This window comes from Rhinopithecus roxellana, chromosome 10 (genome assembly GCF_007565055.1).
Source record: "Rhinopithecus roxellana isolate Shanxi Qingling chromosome 10, ASM756505v1, whole genome shotgun sequence".
Classification (NCBI taxonomy): Eukaryota; Metazoa; Chordata; class Mammalia; order Primates; family Cercopithecidae; genus Rhinopithecus; species Rhinopithecus roxellana.
In genome coordinates, this window is record NC_044558.1 from 128,908,590 (window position 1) to 128,922,419 (window position 13,830).

The following is a 13,830-nucleotide window of genomic DNA, read 5'->3' on the forward strand; positions in this document are numbered from 1 at the left end:
TTAGGCCCAAACAGCTGTCCTTCCTTGTCCTCTCATATAACTTTCCACTTGCTTTGTATTGATTTGGTTATGGAAAAGATTCTTGAGGTTCAAAATCTCTTACATTTGTATCTCCAGTAAATGTTGGTTTAATGAGTGAAAGTTCATTCTGCCAACTCTTCTGTGCTGGCCCCACTGATCACTTCTGTTTGTTTGTTTGTTTGTTTGTTTGTTTGTTTGTTTTGAGATGGAGTCTTGCTTTTGTCGCCCAGGCTGGAGTGCAGTGGCATGATCTTGGCTCACTGCAGCCTCCACCTCCTGGGTTCAAGCAATTCTCCTGCCTCAGCCTCCCGAGTAGCTGGGATTACATACGCCCGCCACCACACCTGGCTAATTTTTGTGTTTTTAGTAGAGACGGAGTTTTGCCATGTTAGCCAGGCTGGTCTGAAACTCCTGACCTTGTGATCTGCACACCTTTGCCTCCCAAAGTGCTGGGCTGGGATTACAGGCTTGAGCCACACTGCACCCAGACTGATCACTTCTAATATGTTGAAATCGGCCTCTATCAGCCATAAAATTGAATCTAATGATCTGGCCCCCGCAGAAGTCTCTACCCTTCTGCTTCACATTCCTTAGGACTTTACCCAGTAGCTCATCAATGGAGAGAGGGATCATAGATGAAAGAAAGACCATGCCTACAGAGAGGCTGCCCTTCTTCACTGGAAAAGGGAGGCTGCTGGGGAAACGAGAAGCTACTCCTGAAGTTTTGAGGCTGGTGTGAATCACTGATTCTCAGTTTTCCTTTCTTTCCAATATGAAATGAAGAGTTTCTTGGGAGTTTTTTGTCGTTGGAGCTGGTATTATGAAGCAGAATTATCCCAAAGAGAAAATGAAATTTATTGCTTAAGTGACAAAAGCCAGAAATAATACCCTATGACAAGAGGGATCACTTGCATGACAGTCTTTTACATATATGAAATAATGCTGATAATAATGGGTAATTGAATCCCTGAAGAAGACTCTTCTGGTGTGATGTGATCCTGTGAGGTGACTCTGAGTTCTGTGGCGGTATAACGACCAGTCTTGGTGCTAAAACACTAACTCTACCATTTAGTGTCAAGTCAAACTCTTTGAGTATGCCCCTAAGTGAAACTCAGGATCTACTGCATGAATTTGGTATGAAAATTGAATGTAACAATGGATGTCAGAGGGCTTTCTCAAATTTAAAATGTTATGTTTATAACGTGTATTATTGTCCTGAGAGTATTTCCGGCCCAGTGATACAGATTAGAAGTAGGACAACTGACTATCCCATCTTCCTATTAATGATCACACCTGGCAACACCTGGTATTCAACCTCATTCACATTACAGGAATATGGGATCATTCTTCACATTTCTGAGCTACCAGTGTTTATAAGGCTCAACATTTCCAAAAAGCTATCAGTATTCGTGTTTTCTTGTTTGCATCTTTATCCAAGACCTTTTTGCTATATTTGTCCTCTGTCTTTGTGCTGCTCCTACATAATATACACAATTAGCAGCCATGTCTTATGAATCATCCTGTAGTAATGGTGGCTGTATATTAATTCATATTCACCATTCTGTCATTTTGGAAATGAATGGTAAAACATTTTAATCCAGAAGATAGTATGAAATTGGTGAACTTGAGTCTTCCCTGCTTCACTTCTATCTACCCCCAACCCCCTAAATAGTACTTATCTTAACTCTCCTCAGAAAACCGGTATCTTCATATTTTCTCCTTCCTCTCCCTATCTGTAGTTCTGGAGAAAGGATCTGAAATAGTCTGTAAACAAAGAATTGCAATATTATCTGCTTCAGGGTGTGAGTTCATTGGGAATCAAAGCCTTAAGTAAAAGAAAGCCTGGGTTAAAACTTTGGCCAATTGCCGGGCGCGGTGGCTCACGCCTGTAATCCCAGCACTTTGGGAGGCTGAGACGGGTGAATCACGAGGTCAGGAGATCGAGACCATTCTGGCTAACACGGTGAAACCCTGTCTGTACTAAAAAAAAAAATACAAAAAATTAGCCGGGCGTGGTGGCGGAAGCCTGTAGTCCCAGCTACTCGGGAGGCTGAGGCAGGAGAATGGCGTGAACCCGGGAGGCGGAGCTTGCAGTGAGCCGAAATCGAGCCATTGCACTCCAGCCTGGGAGACAGAGCGAGACTCCGTCTCAAAAAAAAAGAAAAAAAAAAAACTTTGGCCAATTAATGGGAAGTTTTATTTTGGATAGCAGGCCTTCTTAATGCCCCTAAAGCCCCTCCTAAAACTGGTAACCCTTTGGGGAAATGACTTCTTTCATCTGATTATGAGACAACTGGCCTAAGGGACTGAATGGAAGCCCTATAGAAGATTGAACTCATGTCTTTATTCATGCTATTCAACCCAAATTCTCTCTATTCTGTCATCAAAAAGTAATTTAGGCATTTTGTATCATAATAGCCATATTGTTCAGATAACCTTATCCAAGATAGCAGCTGTTTTCCTTGTGAACACAATAATCACTGACCTTGAAAGAATGTCATTTAAACAGTGACAGGTGATCATTTGTTAAATAGGGTCTGGGTACTCTACAGTCAGCTACGAGAATCCAGGTAACAGTGACAAATTCAAAACAGTCTTCATTGAATGTGCCTTTAAAAAAGGCTTAAAAGACCATTTGTTCAACATCTACTGCCTGGTCATACTGTCAGGAGAATAAAATTCAACGGCTTTACTATCTTGGTTTTTTCTCATTGTTTGTTTTGTTTTGTTTTATACCAAATATTTTAACTTAACCCATGTCTGGTTTTGGACCTGTAACAACCTTAAAAGCTTTGTGACTTAACAAAAACATTCTACTGGGGTTCAGTGCCCTTTGGAAATCCTTTTAGAAGTAATACATTCTAGCATGTTACACTTGATAAGACTGCAGTATTGATAATATGTCAAAACCATCCCCTCTTTTGTGCACATTAAACTGAAAATGGCAGCTTTGACGTAAGACATCTGCTTGTGAATTCATTAGCTAAACTGTTATCAGCAAAGCACATTTATTTATTTCTTCTTAAAATTGTAAGTTCAAAACACATTTTATTGGTGATTCACTGTCCTGCTCCTCTTCCCAAAACCTTTGTGTTTGGGGTATGGAAAGGCATTTTACTTATTTTTCAGGTAACCTAGTAATCAGGTTTCACGTGTGACTATTTAAAATATAAACACAGCGTATTTCACTTTTTTTATTGCTCTTTTTTGAAGGAAATTGCTACAATCCTTAGAAATGAAAATCCTAAAATCTCACATTTGAAGCATTATTAAAATAGCATCCACATAACCTTTTAGTCAGTTTTTATCTTTCTCCTCTCCTATGACAGTGGAAATAGAACATTACACTAATGCCTCTAGTTTTTTCCTGCTTTACTTTTTTCCTTGAAGACAGTAAAGAGTTCTCAAATTTCTACTCACATACTACTTTCTATATTCCATTCTCATTTAGTAACCAAACCTCAGTTTTCCTGTCTGCATATGACTGTCAAGTCTAAATATCAGCACCCAAACTCCAATCTCTTTTCCAAGTATTTGCAGGTAGATAGCATCAGCCCTTTAAACTTCAACCCCAAATGAAACTTACCAGTTCTCTCCTCAGAGTCCCTGCTATTTCTGTATCTAGCCATTCTTCCAGCCACACAAACTCTGAGGTTTAGTTTTCAGCACTTCTTATACTCCTAAATCTTTGTTACTCAAAATGTCCAAGGGTCAATAACATCTATCACCATCACCTGGGAGTTTATTAGAAATGCAGAAGTTTGGGCCCTACTCCAGGTCTACTGAATCAGAATCTGCATTTTAACAAATTCCCAGGTGATTCCCATGCACACTAATACATGAAAACCACTGCCCTGACTGAGAAGGAATTGTATGACCTAAATGTTTGTGTCCTACCAAAATTCATATGTTAAAATTCTAAACCTCAGTGTGATGGTAGGGCCTTTGCAAGATGACTAGGTCATAAGGGTGGAGCCCTCATAAATGGGATCAATGTCCTTATAAAAGCATTCCAAGTAGTTTGTTTTCCCCTCCCACCCATATAAGAACACAGCAGAGAAGACAACAGTCTGCAGTCCAGAAAAGGGCCCTCACCAGGACCCAACCATGCTGGCTGGTACTTTGATCTTGGACTTCCTTGAGTAAGGAATTTCCTTTGTTTATAAGCTACCCAGTTTGTTGCATTTTGCTATAGCAGCCTGAATGGACTAAGACAGCGACCACCTCTTTCTTTCATGGTAACTTAGTATGTGGTGGATACTCAGGTCCTTGTTCAATATCTGTCTGTGTATACAGATCTTTTAACTGAATATTGATACATTTTGAATCCTCTTGCCTTCTAAGAATTTCCTTTTGCTATTATCTTCCCTTTCTTCTACATCATGTATTTCTCCTTCCCTACTGATCATCCCCATCAACATACATGTCTTACAAATGGTTTCTTAGTTGTCACATCAACAGAAACCAACAAACATGGCTGATTTGGGCAAAACAAAGATTTTATTAAAAGGACACTGCAGCTGGCATCACCATTGCTGGAGCACTGGATGCTGGAACTTGCCACTAGCACTGTAGCTAAGACTACTCCAGAAACTCAATATTACTACAACCCCCACTTCACCTGAGCACTTCTTCCATCCGGGCATGAGATTCTCCATCTGAGCATGCTCATCTGATTGGTGAAGCCCATGTCATATGCCCACATTCTCCCTGATAGGGAGGCGAGAAAAGTGACTATCTGGCATTTTCAGTTTGTACAATAGAAGAAACACTCTGCCTCCCAACAAGATTCATAATTTCACAATTCGTGATTCAGGTAATTTTAGGAATTGCCTAGAAATGAGAGGTTTCAGATGTTACCTTAAGCCCAAAAAGTATAACAAATCTTCTATCTTATCTTTAAAAAAGAAAAAAAAAGATGTCACAGGCCAAGGGTGCCTATAATCCCAGAGGTTTGGGAGGCTGAAGTGGGAGGACTACTTGAGGCCAGGAGTTTCAGCCCAGCCTGAGCAACATAGTGAGACCTTGTCTTTCAAATAACAATGACACTAACAATAACAGTAAAAAAAAAATTCTCGTTTTTTCTTTTCCCTCTTTCATGACATCTCTTAAAGAGATGGTTTATTCTTGGCTTTAATTTATCATATCTTATTGACTATTCAACCGACTCCAATCTTGCTTCTATCCTCAAAAGCATCATATTCCTAATCCAGTGGATATTTCTTGGAGCTCATGTTGCTTGACCTCCCAATACTACTGGATCTTCACTTGGCTTCCATAGCATCAGGGTCCCCTGGAATTTCTTTCTTTCTGACTCTACCTCAACCTCCTTTTCTGGCTCTTCCTCTGTTCATTCTCTGTGCATTTGTTTCCATAGCTCTGTCCCTGCTCCTCTTTTTTTTTTTTTTCCTGCTCCTCTTCTTTAGTCCCATTCACTCCCTAAGTGTTGTGTTTAATCTCATCCCTTTACTGGTTTTAAAATTCATAGAATTCTTAAAATTCTTAAATTAGTCACTTCTGCCCCCCTCCTCCCAAAAAATCTGTAGGCTGGTGACCTCTTTACTGACCTCTATCGAGTTTTGTATTTCCAACCTCCTATTTTGTACTTGTACTTGGATATTTTTAATATGCATTTTAATTTTAATATGCCTATATGGCAAGTGTTAATTTCCCCCTCTTAACTGGCTTAATTTCAGTAAATTACATCGTAATTTACCCACAGTTTTATCCATAAACCTAAGAATCATCCTTGATTTATTTTTCTCACACTCTCAAATCCCTTTTATATACAAGTTCTATATTTTCTACCTCCACAACATGTATTCCAAATTCATTTACAGCTCTTCTTTCCCTGTGTGTACCATCCCAGTGTAAGCCATCATCATCTTTTGCTTCTAATCATATTTCCACATCAACTAGCCCATTTCTTCTTCTCCAATCTCATTTCAAAGCACCTCCCCGTCACCCACACAACTCTGCCTACATTGGCCTCTTTCCTAGTCCCCAAGCAAGACATACTCTTTGCTGTCCATATATTTTGCTTTTCTTTCTCCTATTGAGAATGCCTGGAATACTAATTTCTGCCCCAGCTTTTCCCATTACTTCACCTTATCCTTCAAGAGTACCCTCTGTTTTTAACTTTCCCTAAAGTAGCCCACCACTTATCCTATCACCTCACCTTGCTTACTTTTACTTAACGATTTAAAACATTCTGTAGTTACAGTAGTCCCTGCTTATCTGTGGTTTCACTTTCCATGGTTTCAGTTACCCATGGTCAACTACAGTCTGAAAATATTAAATGGGAAATTCCAGAATTCATAAGTTTTAAACTGTGAGTTTTAAATCTGAGCAGGGTGTTGAAATCTTTCACTGTCCAGCTCCAGCTCACCCAAGCCATGAACCATCTTTTTGTCCAGCATGTCCATATGTAAACACCACTCTCCTATTAATCAATTAGTAGCCATCTTGGTGAACAGATAAAAAAAAAAAAAAGCATAGCATACATAAGGCATATACATGTCAGTGGTTTCAGGCTTCCACTGTGGGTCTTGAAACATGCCCCCCGCCACACACACACACACACACACAAACACACACCTATGATTAAGGGGTAACTACTGTGTCTTATTTATCTATTCATCAGTTTACTGTGTACCTTAACTAGCAGGTAACTTTGATCAAAGAACAGACCATGTCTTTTCAGTGCATGGCTGTGTCCCTTGAAATAAAAAGATTGTGTGTCTCATAGTAGGCACTCAATAAATATTTGCTAAACAACAGAATGAATTGATAATTAAGTGAATGACTGATGTCAAATTCCATTGAGATTCCGAGACCTTTTCATACATCTTGAGCCATCAGTGATAGACTGATAGCTAGTTACCCAAGACGAGTTTTCTTACTTATTCTTTCACTTTTGATTCTGCCTTGGACTATCAATTGTTTTCATTAATAATAATAATAACACACTACTTTGGGCAGCTAGTAGGAAAAGCAAGGGCAATGATGCTGACACATTCTGAATGTCTCCTGGGTGATGCAATCAGTATTTAAACAAATAATTTCTGCTCATCAATCATTCCTCTACTTCCTGCAATGAAGCTCCCTGGAGGAGTCATCAGATTCTCAATCTTGCTTGAAGACTGACAAGATGTCCCTATGGACTCCCAAGCATACTCCAGATGGGGAGGGGTCCTTAACACCAAGATTTTAAAAGCTCCAGTTTCAGAGCAAGAGTGGAAAACTCACAGGTAAAGTTATAGTAATTTCAGGGTCCTGAAAAGACGCAGAACATGAAGGTCAGTAAAGACTTTATTCACTTGAGACTTCTTAGCTGTTTTTTAAAACGCTTTATAGCATTTTTACCTATTTCATGTTTAATAAGCATTTTAGAGTTTAAAGGATATTTGAAGATATGCCTTTAGAATAACAGAATCATTTGATTTTACTAAGAAAATAATTCATGTCTTATTCTTCATTTGGGTGAAGTAATACGAATAATATGCTTTTAAATACGTTTTTTCAAGTGAACTCTGTGAATTAACTAGAAGGTAGAAGGGAAACACCTCCAGAAAACTGAGTTTTAAAACAGAATATTGCGAGAAGTAAGGGGTTTGTAACTGTCCAGGCGTCAAGGAAGGAAGCAGAAGATCCTATTGGCACAGAAATGACCCTTTCTGGTTGATCGCTTTATACAGGTACTCAGAAGTCTGGCAGCAACAATCTTGGCTCTTTTCCTAGTGTTTTTTTTCCTGGGAAACTCCAGCTGCGCTCCGCAGGTAATCAAATGCAAAATAAATTTTTTTTTTAAATGCGCACTCTGTGTCCACTCTGCTCTTTCTTCTTCCTTCTTATTTTATTATCTTCTTTTTTATTTTGCTGTAATAGAGGACCGAGCTGCAATGTTTTATTAACTACTCTTCCCTTCTCCCGGATTATAGAGACCGTTGGAGAGAAGGAACTGGACTCCTCAAGCTATGCTCTACCTGAAAGGGGCACGTAAGTTCCAAATATTTTGCTCTTCCTACAATAATGGAAGACCCTTAGGAGTCATGAACACATAGATGGAGAGTTATGGAGAGAGAATAATGTCGAGTTTATTCCCTTAAATCATCGAGGCCATCAAAGAGAACGGTAGGTGAGGGAGGCGTGGGAGAGGGGAAGAGTCCCTGATTATTGGAAATCCTCCATCCTTATTAGAAATTCTCCATCCAAAACTGGAGGGTTGCTTGTCTTGGTCCAAACGGGAACTCTGGGGTTGCCTGGGAAATACCGCACTAACTCGGCGTCGGTCAGACGCGGGGCTTTGCTCCAGGTCTCCAGGGCGCCTGGCTCACCCTGGCGTTGCTCTGGGAGCGCTGGAAACTCGGCAGCCCCTCGCGACCCTGACATGGAGCAACCTGCCTCCTCCCCAGGCCCGGGGACTGCGCTGTGCCGGGAGGAGCTGAGGTTTAAGCCCGGGTTGTCCCGGGCCGGGCGGGCGCTGAGCCCCGGGTCTCGCTTTTGCAGAGGGTCGCCGCTTCATCTCCGACCAGAGCCGGAGGAAGGACCTCTCCGATCGGCCACTGCCGGGTGAGTGACCAAGGTGTCCGGGCGCTAGTCCTGCGCTTTTGAAATAGGATGGGGCGGGCAGGGCTTGCTCCGCGGTGGTGCCTACAGAAAGCTTCTCCTCACCGGAAAGACGCGGCTCTGATGCACCCTCAGATATAGTCGGCCCAAGGGCAGCCCAGGTTAGCAGCAGCGGCTGGAGGCCGAGCACCGGAGCTGGGAGCTCGCGCGTCCAGCCTGCGCCAATGCTGGCAAGGGCGGCCGAGGCTGGCGCTGCGGACTCCCCAAGCTTTATTGGCTTGCGGCTGTTCAGCCAACCCTCTGGCCGCCAGGGTGTGCAGAGGTCGCCAGGGAGTTAGGGCCTGAGGTTCAGCTCAGAGGGGTAAGGCGAGATTGGAAGAACTATGCAAATGCTTCTAGAAATGTATCTGCGTGTTTATGCAGGAACTTTACTCAGCCTCCTCTTAAACGCTGTTAGTACTAAAAAAGGAACTTACCTAGGAACTTCAAATGTATGCTTCTGTTTTACTAGAAAGAACTATCAAAGGTTCAAAATCAAAAGAGTAACATGCGGGCAGTTAAGGATGGGACCAGGGACTATTCTTTTCCATGCTAAACCTTTCCATCGTATTGTTTTAAAAAATAACAGTACAATTCGATAAAATTGTAAAGATTGAAATGCTAAAATTAAAAAGTATACTTACTTGGAAAAATACCAAACACCGCTGTTGAACACATAGTAGGTGCTTAAATTTTTGTTTAGGCTCTTCAAACATGCTGTGTAATTGAGCTTATTTATCTTATGAGGGTAAGATTTGTTTCTCAACTTCAGTTGCCCCAAATTAGAAATCACGTTTGGTGCTGAATCAGAACAATTTGTCTTTTTTCAACTTAGATTTGAAATAACTTTGAATTCTTAGCAGATACTCCTTCAGTCAAATAATTACCTTATATTTGGCCGAAAAGGTAAATTATTATCTAAACTTCTCTTTGGCGTATAGTTTAAAATTCTCTTCCATACCCTGTTTGTAAACTTGACATAACCAATTGTAAGTCATTTCCAAGGCAAGTGTGACATGTTTCCATTTATAAAAAATTAGTCTTCTGTGTAAGTAGTCCTTTGTTGAGGGCTCAAAATCTATTTCATAGAGGGTTTTCTAGTATTGCTGCATGTTAGAATAGGACTTATCTACATGAATATATAAATGCTAACAGAATCTGTATACATTTTTGTTTCTCCAGAAAAACGAAGCCCAAATCCCCGACTACTACCTATTCCAGAGGCAGCAACCATCTTACTGGCGTCCCTTCAGAAATCACCAGAAGGTACTAGCATACTGACCTATTTCACCTGCCTAACAGAACAGCTTTGCTTACTTTTGGGATTCTGTGTTGAGTGCAACACTCCTCTCCCAGAATTTCTTGGCCTTAGGCCCAGAGATTCAATTCTGTGCTGCTTGAGTGAGGCCCAAGAATCTCTGTCCTTAAGCCATTCTTCCACATTATTCTGATGATTGGTCAGGTTTAAAAACAACTGGAACTTCAGAGCCAGTTAATAAAAGTTGAAATCATGAGAATGGAGATACCTTCTAGGGCTTAGATGTAGTGGGAAAAGGGAAGACAATAAAACACCCAAAAAATCAGGGGAAATGGGGAAAATAGTACCAGTGAAGGGGACATTAAAAGGAGCAAGCAGAAAGATGAGAAAAATCAGAATAAGAGAGTATCCCAGAATTCATTCGGTAGTTGATGCTACTGATCACTCTCCTCTTGAAACTTTCTAAGGATGGAAACTATCAGAATGGTTACTATAGCAGAATGTTTAGTAAGAATACAGAACTCAGGGGACATTAACCAGTGTGTCACTGGACTTCCCCACACCTCCTGCCCAGTGGCACAGCTTGCTGCTGCTATGCCATATCTGAAACCTTGTTTACAGAATGTGATACAAGAAAGTAAACTGCAAAGTTAAGAGCAAGCAGGTCTGAGGCTCTGGAGAGCTGGCATGACTCTCAGAACTCTAGCAGTGAAAAGTTGTGAAATAGTTGAATAATGGGTAGAGGATGCTATATCCAAGCTGTTTAAAACCCAAGATGTGGAACCCAGCGATTTTTGAAGTCAGTATGAAAAGAGCTCTGATGGAGATTGGTAGATGGTGACGTTTTAGATTTGATCGTTGGGAAGATGTGCAGAGCCAGAAAGGAAAGTGACCTATAATGGACAAGAGAGAGCTAATTTTAAAGAGGAGAGGTATCTTCATTAGCAATTTGAGGAAAGGATGTGATTATAAGGTCCCCATCCCAAGTCTTTTTTGGAAAATAAATATGTATTTTTTTAATTATTGAAGTTTTCTAAGTGGATTGTCTCTGAAGATGAAATAACTAATTTTATTAGTCTAAATGTATTAGTCTAAATTTATAGAAAAGTTGTTGATTCCCATATGATAAATAAATCACTAGTCTTCTTTAGTATTTTTATTCTATACTCTCTCAATATTATTTAGAAAGCTCTTATTTAGCGAATTATGGTTTCAGTGGAATTTATACAGGGATGCGGTTCTGGTTTTGCTTTGTTTTGTTTTGCTTGGTTTTGTTTTGTTTTCTTCCTTCCCTTTAAAGAGAAACCCATTTTCTGCAATGGTTTAAAGTGTGCTAGAAATTCAGGTTAAGATGTAACCCAAACATTCAAATTACATTGCAACTAACTGAAAGTTGATCTTAGAAGAAATTAGATGCACTTTGCCCCTGGCCACTCCTTCTCCCTACCTTATTGTAACCTTTAGTCATTCTATCCTATTTTTAGAGTCCCAGGAACCTGCTATTGTCTAACTCTTCAAGTATCCCCACCTCAGATGTGATAACTCATGCTCTAAAGTTTCGCGATCCCACACAGCAAACGAGTGCCTCTTCTTTTTGTCTCATTTCCTCCCCAGAACTCTAGCTCCCCTAATAAAAGAACATTTGCAAATGTGTTCCCATGTCATCTTTCCTGAGTAAGATCCATTTTAACAGGAAATATAGAGACAGTCCTTTGATGCAAATGAATTATTTTAATGGTGGATATTTTAGACATAAGTCAATTTGTGAGAGCAAGACACATGGCTCTTGGAGATTTTTACCAGACATACCATACTGTAGTTTCAGTCATTATAGAGGTTCAGATGTAAAATATGAATTCCCCAATGTGTCCCAAGCTGAGAAGAAAAGATTTTAAACTGAACAAATCAAAACCCATACTGTTTAAATTTTTAGTAGCAGAGTCCATGAGTTAACATAGCTTAGAAGGCTAAGTGTTTATTTCCTGAGATTCTCTTTGTCTTACCTTTTCCTCTATTAAAACACAGAGTGTATATTTATTTTAAACATTTTTTTCTTACAGATGAAGAAAAAAACTTTGATCAGACCAGATTCCTGGAAGATAGTCTGCTTAACTGGTGAAAATATACTAGATTGTGTTTAATTATAGTTCTATTCTCTTTGAAAACATGAACCATGTGTATAAAACCTTTGGACCCTTTTATTCCATTTGTAATCCTAAGAACACACACAGATAGTTTTATTCTTTCAGAAACAAAATATATATACATGCTTAGCTGAGAACATCATCTTCTTTCATTGCTTCAGGTCCTGTTTAGGTGACCAAAAATGTTTTTAGATCACCTTGTGTCTTACTCTTGAGTTTGTGTTCTTTCCTTTTAATTATAGCCAGTACCTGTCTTGATCTTAGTAGTTGTTGTTGTTTTCATTTTGTTACCCACTTGCATTTTGTTTTCACTCAACAGAAATTCTCCTTCTCTGTTTTCCTTTTATCCCATCCCCAAGGAGGTGGGAGGAAGGCAAGAAGCATGGCAGGATGGGAAATAGGAGAGTATGACTCTCTATAACTCATCCAGGAGTGATCAATTAAGAAGATAAATTGGATGACTGGGGAGAAGCCCTGTGACAGGAACACTTCAGTGTGGTTGCTGAGAGGAGACAGTCATTGAGGTAGAAGGTTTGCCAAAGATCTAGAGCTTGGAGCTCCCTTTGTGCTCTTTGGGAATTACCTTGCATTCAGTTTAGAAACATGGATCTAAAAGTTACTGGGAAATAAGCAGATGGAGACACACTCTGTTGTTTATGTATTGGAAGAAGGGAACAAGCCAGTTTTGTTAGAGGTAACTCATTTTCCATGACCAAACAGACTCAACAGATTCAAGTACTAAGCTTACTCTAATTGACTAGACTCTAGGTTTTATTTGACATCATAGCATTACAGAAATCACTCTGATAACATAAGTGCACAGTAATATGCCTGATCTTCTCCTTTTTAAAAGCCAACTTGAGTTCAGTACTATCTGAATACACCCATGCACACATACACACACACGCATACACACATACTCCTGTGGCAAACATAATAATGTATTTATTTAGAATTATAATATGACCATCATGTTTTTTTTTTTACCTAATCCGAGTTGTTATTGACAAATGTCATAAGTGGAAAGCATTGTTAATTCTTATTGTCATCAGTATTTACCATTATTTAGTAGCTCAAGAATATCTTTATGTGAATATCTCTGTAACTTGGAATTGCAATTTAACTGTGTTAAGTCATCAGAACTCTGCTTATAAGATTTATCTGTATCTTGTTTCATGATTTAATAATGAAACTAAATTCAAGTTAATGTAATGTTGATCTCTGTCAAAAAATAACTTGTGAGCATTAAAATATCTGTATGGCATTATAATAGGCACCTGTCATTAATTATGACTTGATTTGAAAGTAGACTTACTAGGCAGTGCTTATATCCAAGTTATCAAAAATTGTTTCTGAAATCATTGTTTTTTATTTATACAGAGTCTTAACCACTTCACCATTAGGAGGGGTGGCACATTAAAAATTATTTACCCATCAGCCATAAACTTGTACATATTGACTATTGAAATAGTATGTGTATTCAAAGAACACTTTTAACATCTATCTTATGAAATAATTCTTCCCACAACTAACCAGAACAATCTCAAAAATGTCATACTAATCATTGTTTTAAAAGCTGTCTCGATGATCAATAGCTGTTAAAATATAGCTCCAAGTATTCTAAGTACTCAAATTCCTTGGATGTTCTTAGGTACAAATATGCTGATTAATTTAAAAGTCCCTCTTCCTAATTTTCTATAACTTTTCAACTCTCTTACGGTGTCTACATTCTATTTATTTCTAGATTTTTAAAAAACCGAAATGAACAAGTGATCATAGATCAGAAAACCTTCACATTAT

At 39.3% G+C, this 13,830-nt stretch overlaps 1 protein-coding gene across 1 annotated transcript; it reads left to right on the plus strand.

The window, feature by feature from the left end:
• Positions 1-7,163: 7,163 nt before the first annotated feature.
• On the plus strand, positions 7,164-13,300 carry SPX (spexin hormone). Its single transcript, XM_010361369.1, has 6 exons — positions 7,164-7,319; positions 7,719-7,799; positions 7,962-8,019; positions 8,530-8,592; positions 9,811-9,894; positions 11,947-13,300. The coding sequence occupies exons 1-6, from the start codon at positions 7,314-7,316 to the stop codon at positions 12,003-12,005; spliced, it is 351 nt and encodes a 116-aa protein (XP_010359671.1). The 5' UTR covers positions 7,164-7,313; the 3' UTR covers positions 12,006-13,300.
• Positions 13,301-13,830: the final 530 nt, after the last annotated feature.

Excerpts from the sequence above, each read along its gene's own strand:
- SPX (XM_010361369.1), top strand. Across the intron at positions 8,593-9,810 it reads CTCCGATCGGCCACTGCCGG|AAAAACGAAGCCCAAATCCC; the intron begins GTGAGTGACCAA and ends TTGTTTCTCCAG. Across the intron at positions 9,895-11,946 it reads CCTTCAGAAATCACCAGAAG|ATGAAGAAAAAAACTTTGAT; the intron begins GTACTAGCATAC and ends TTTTTCTTACAG.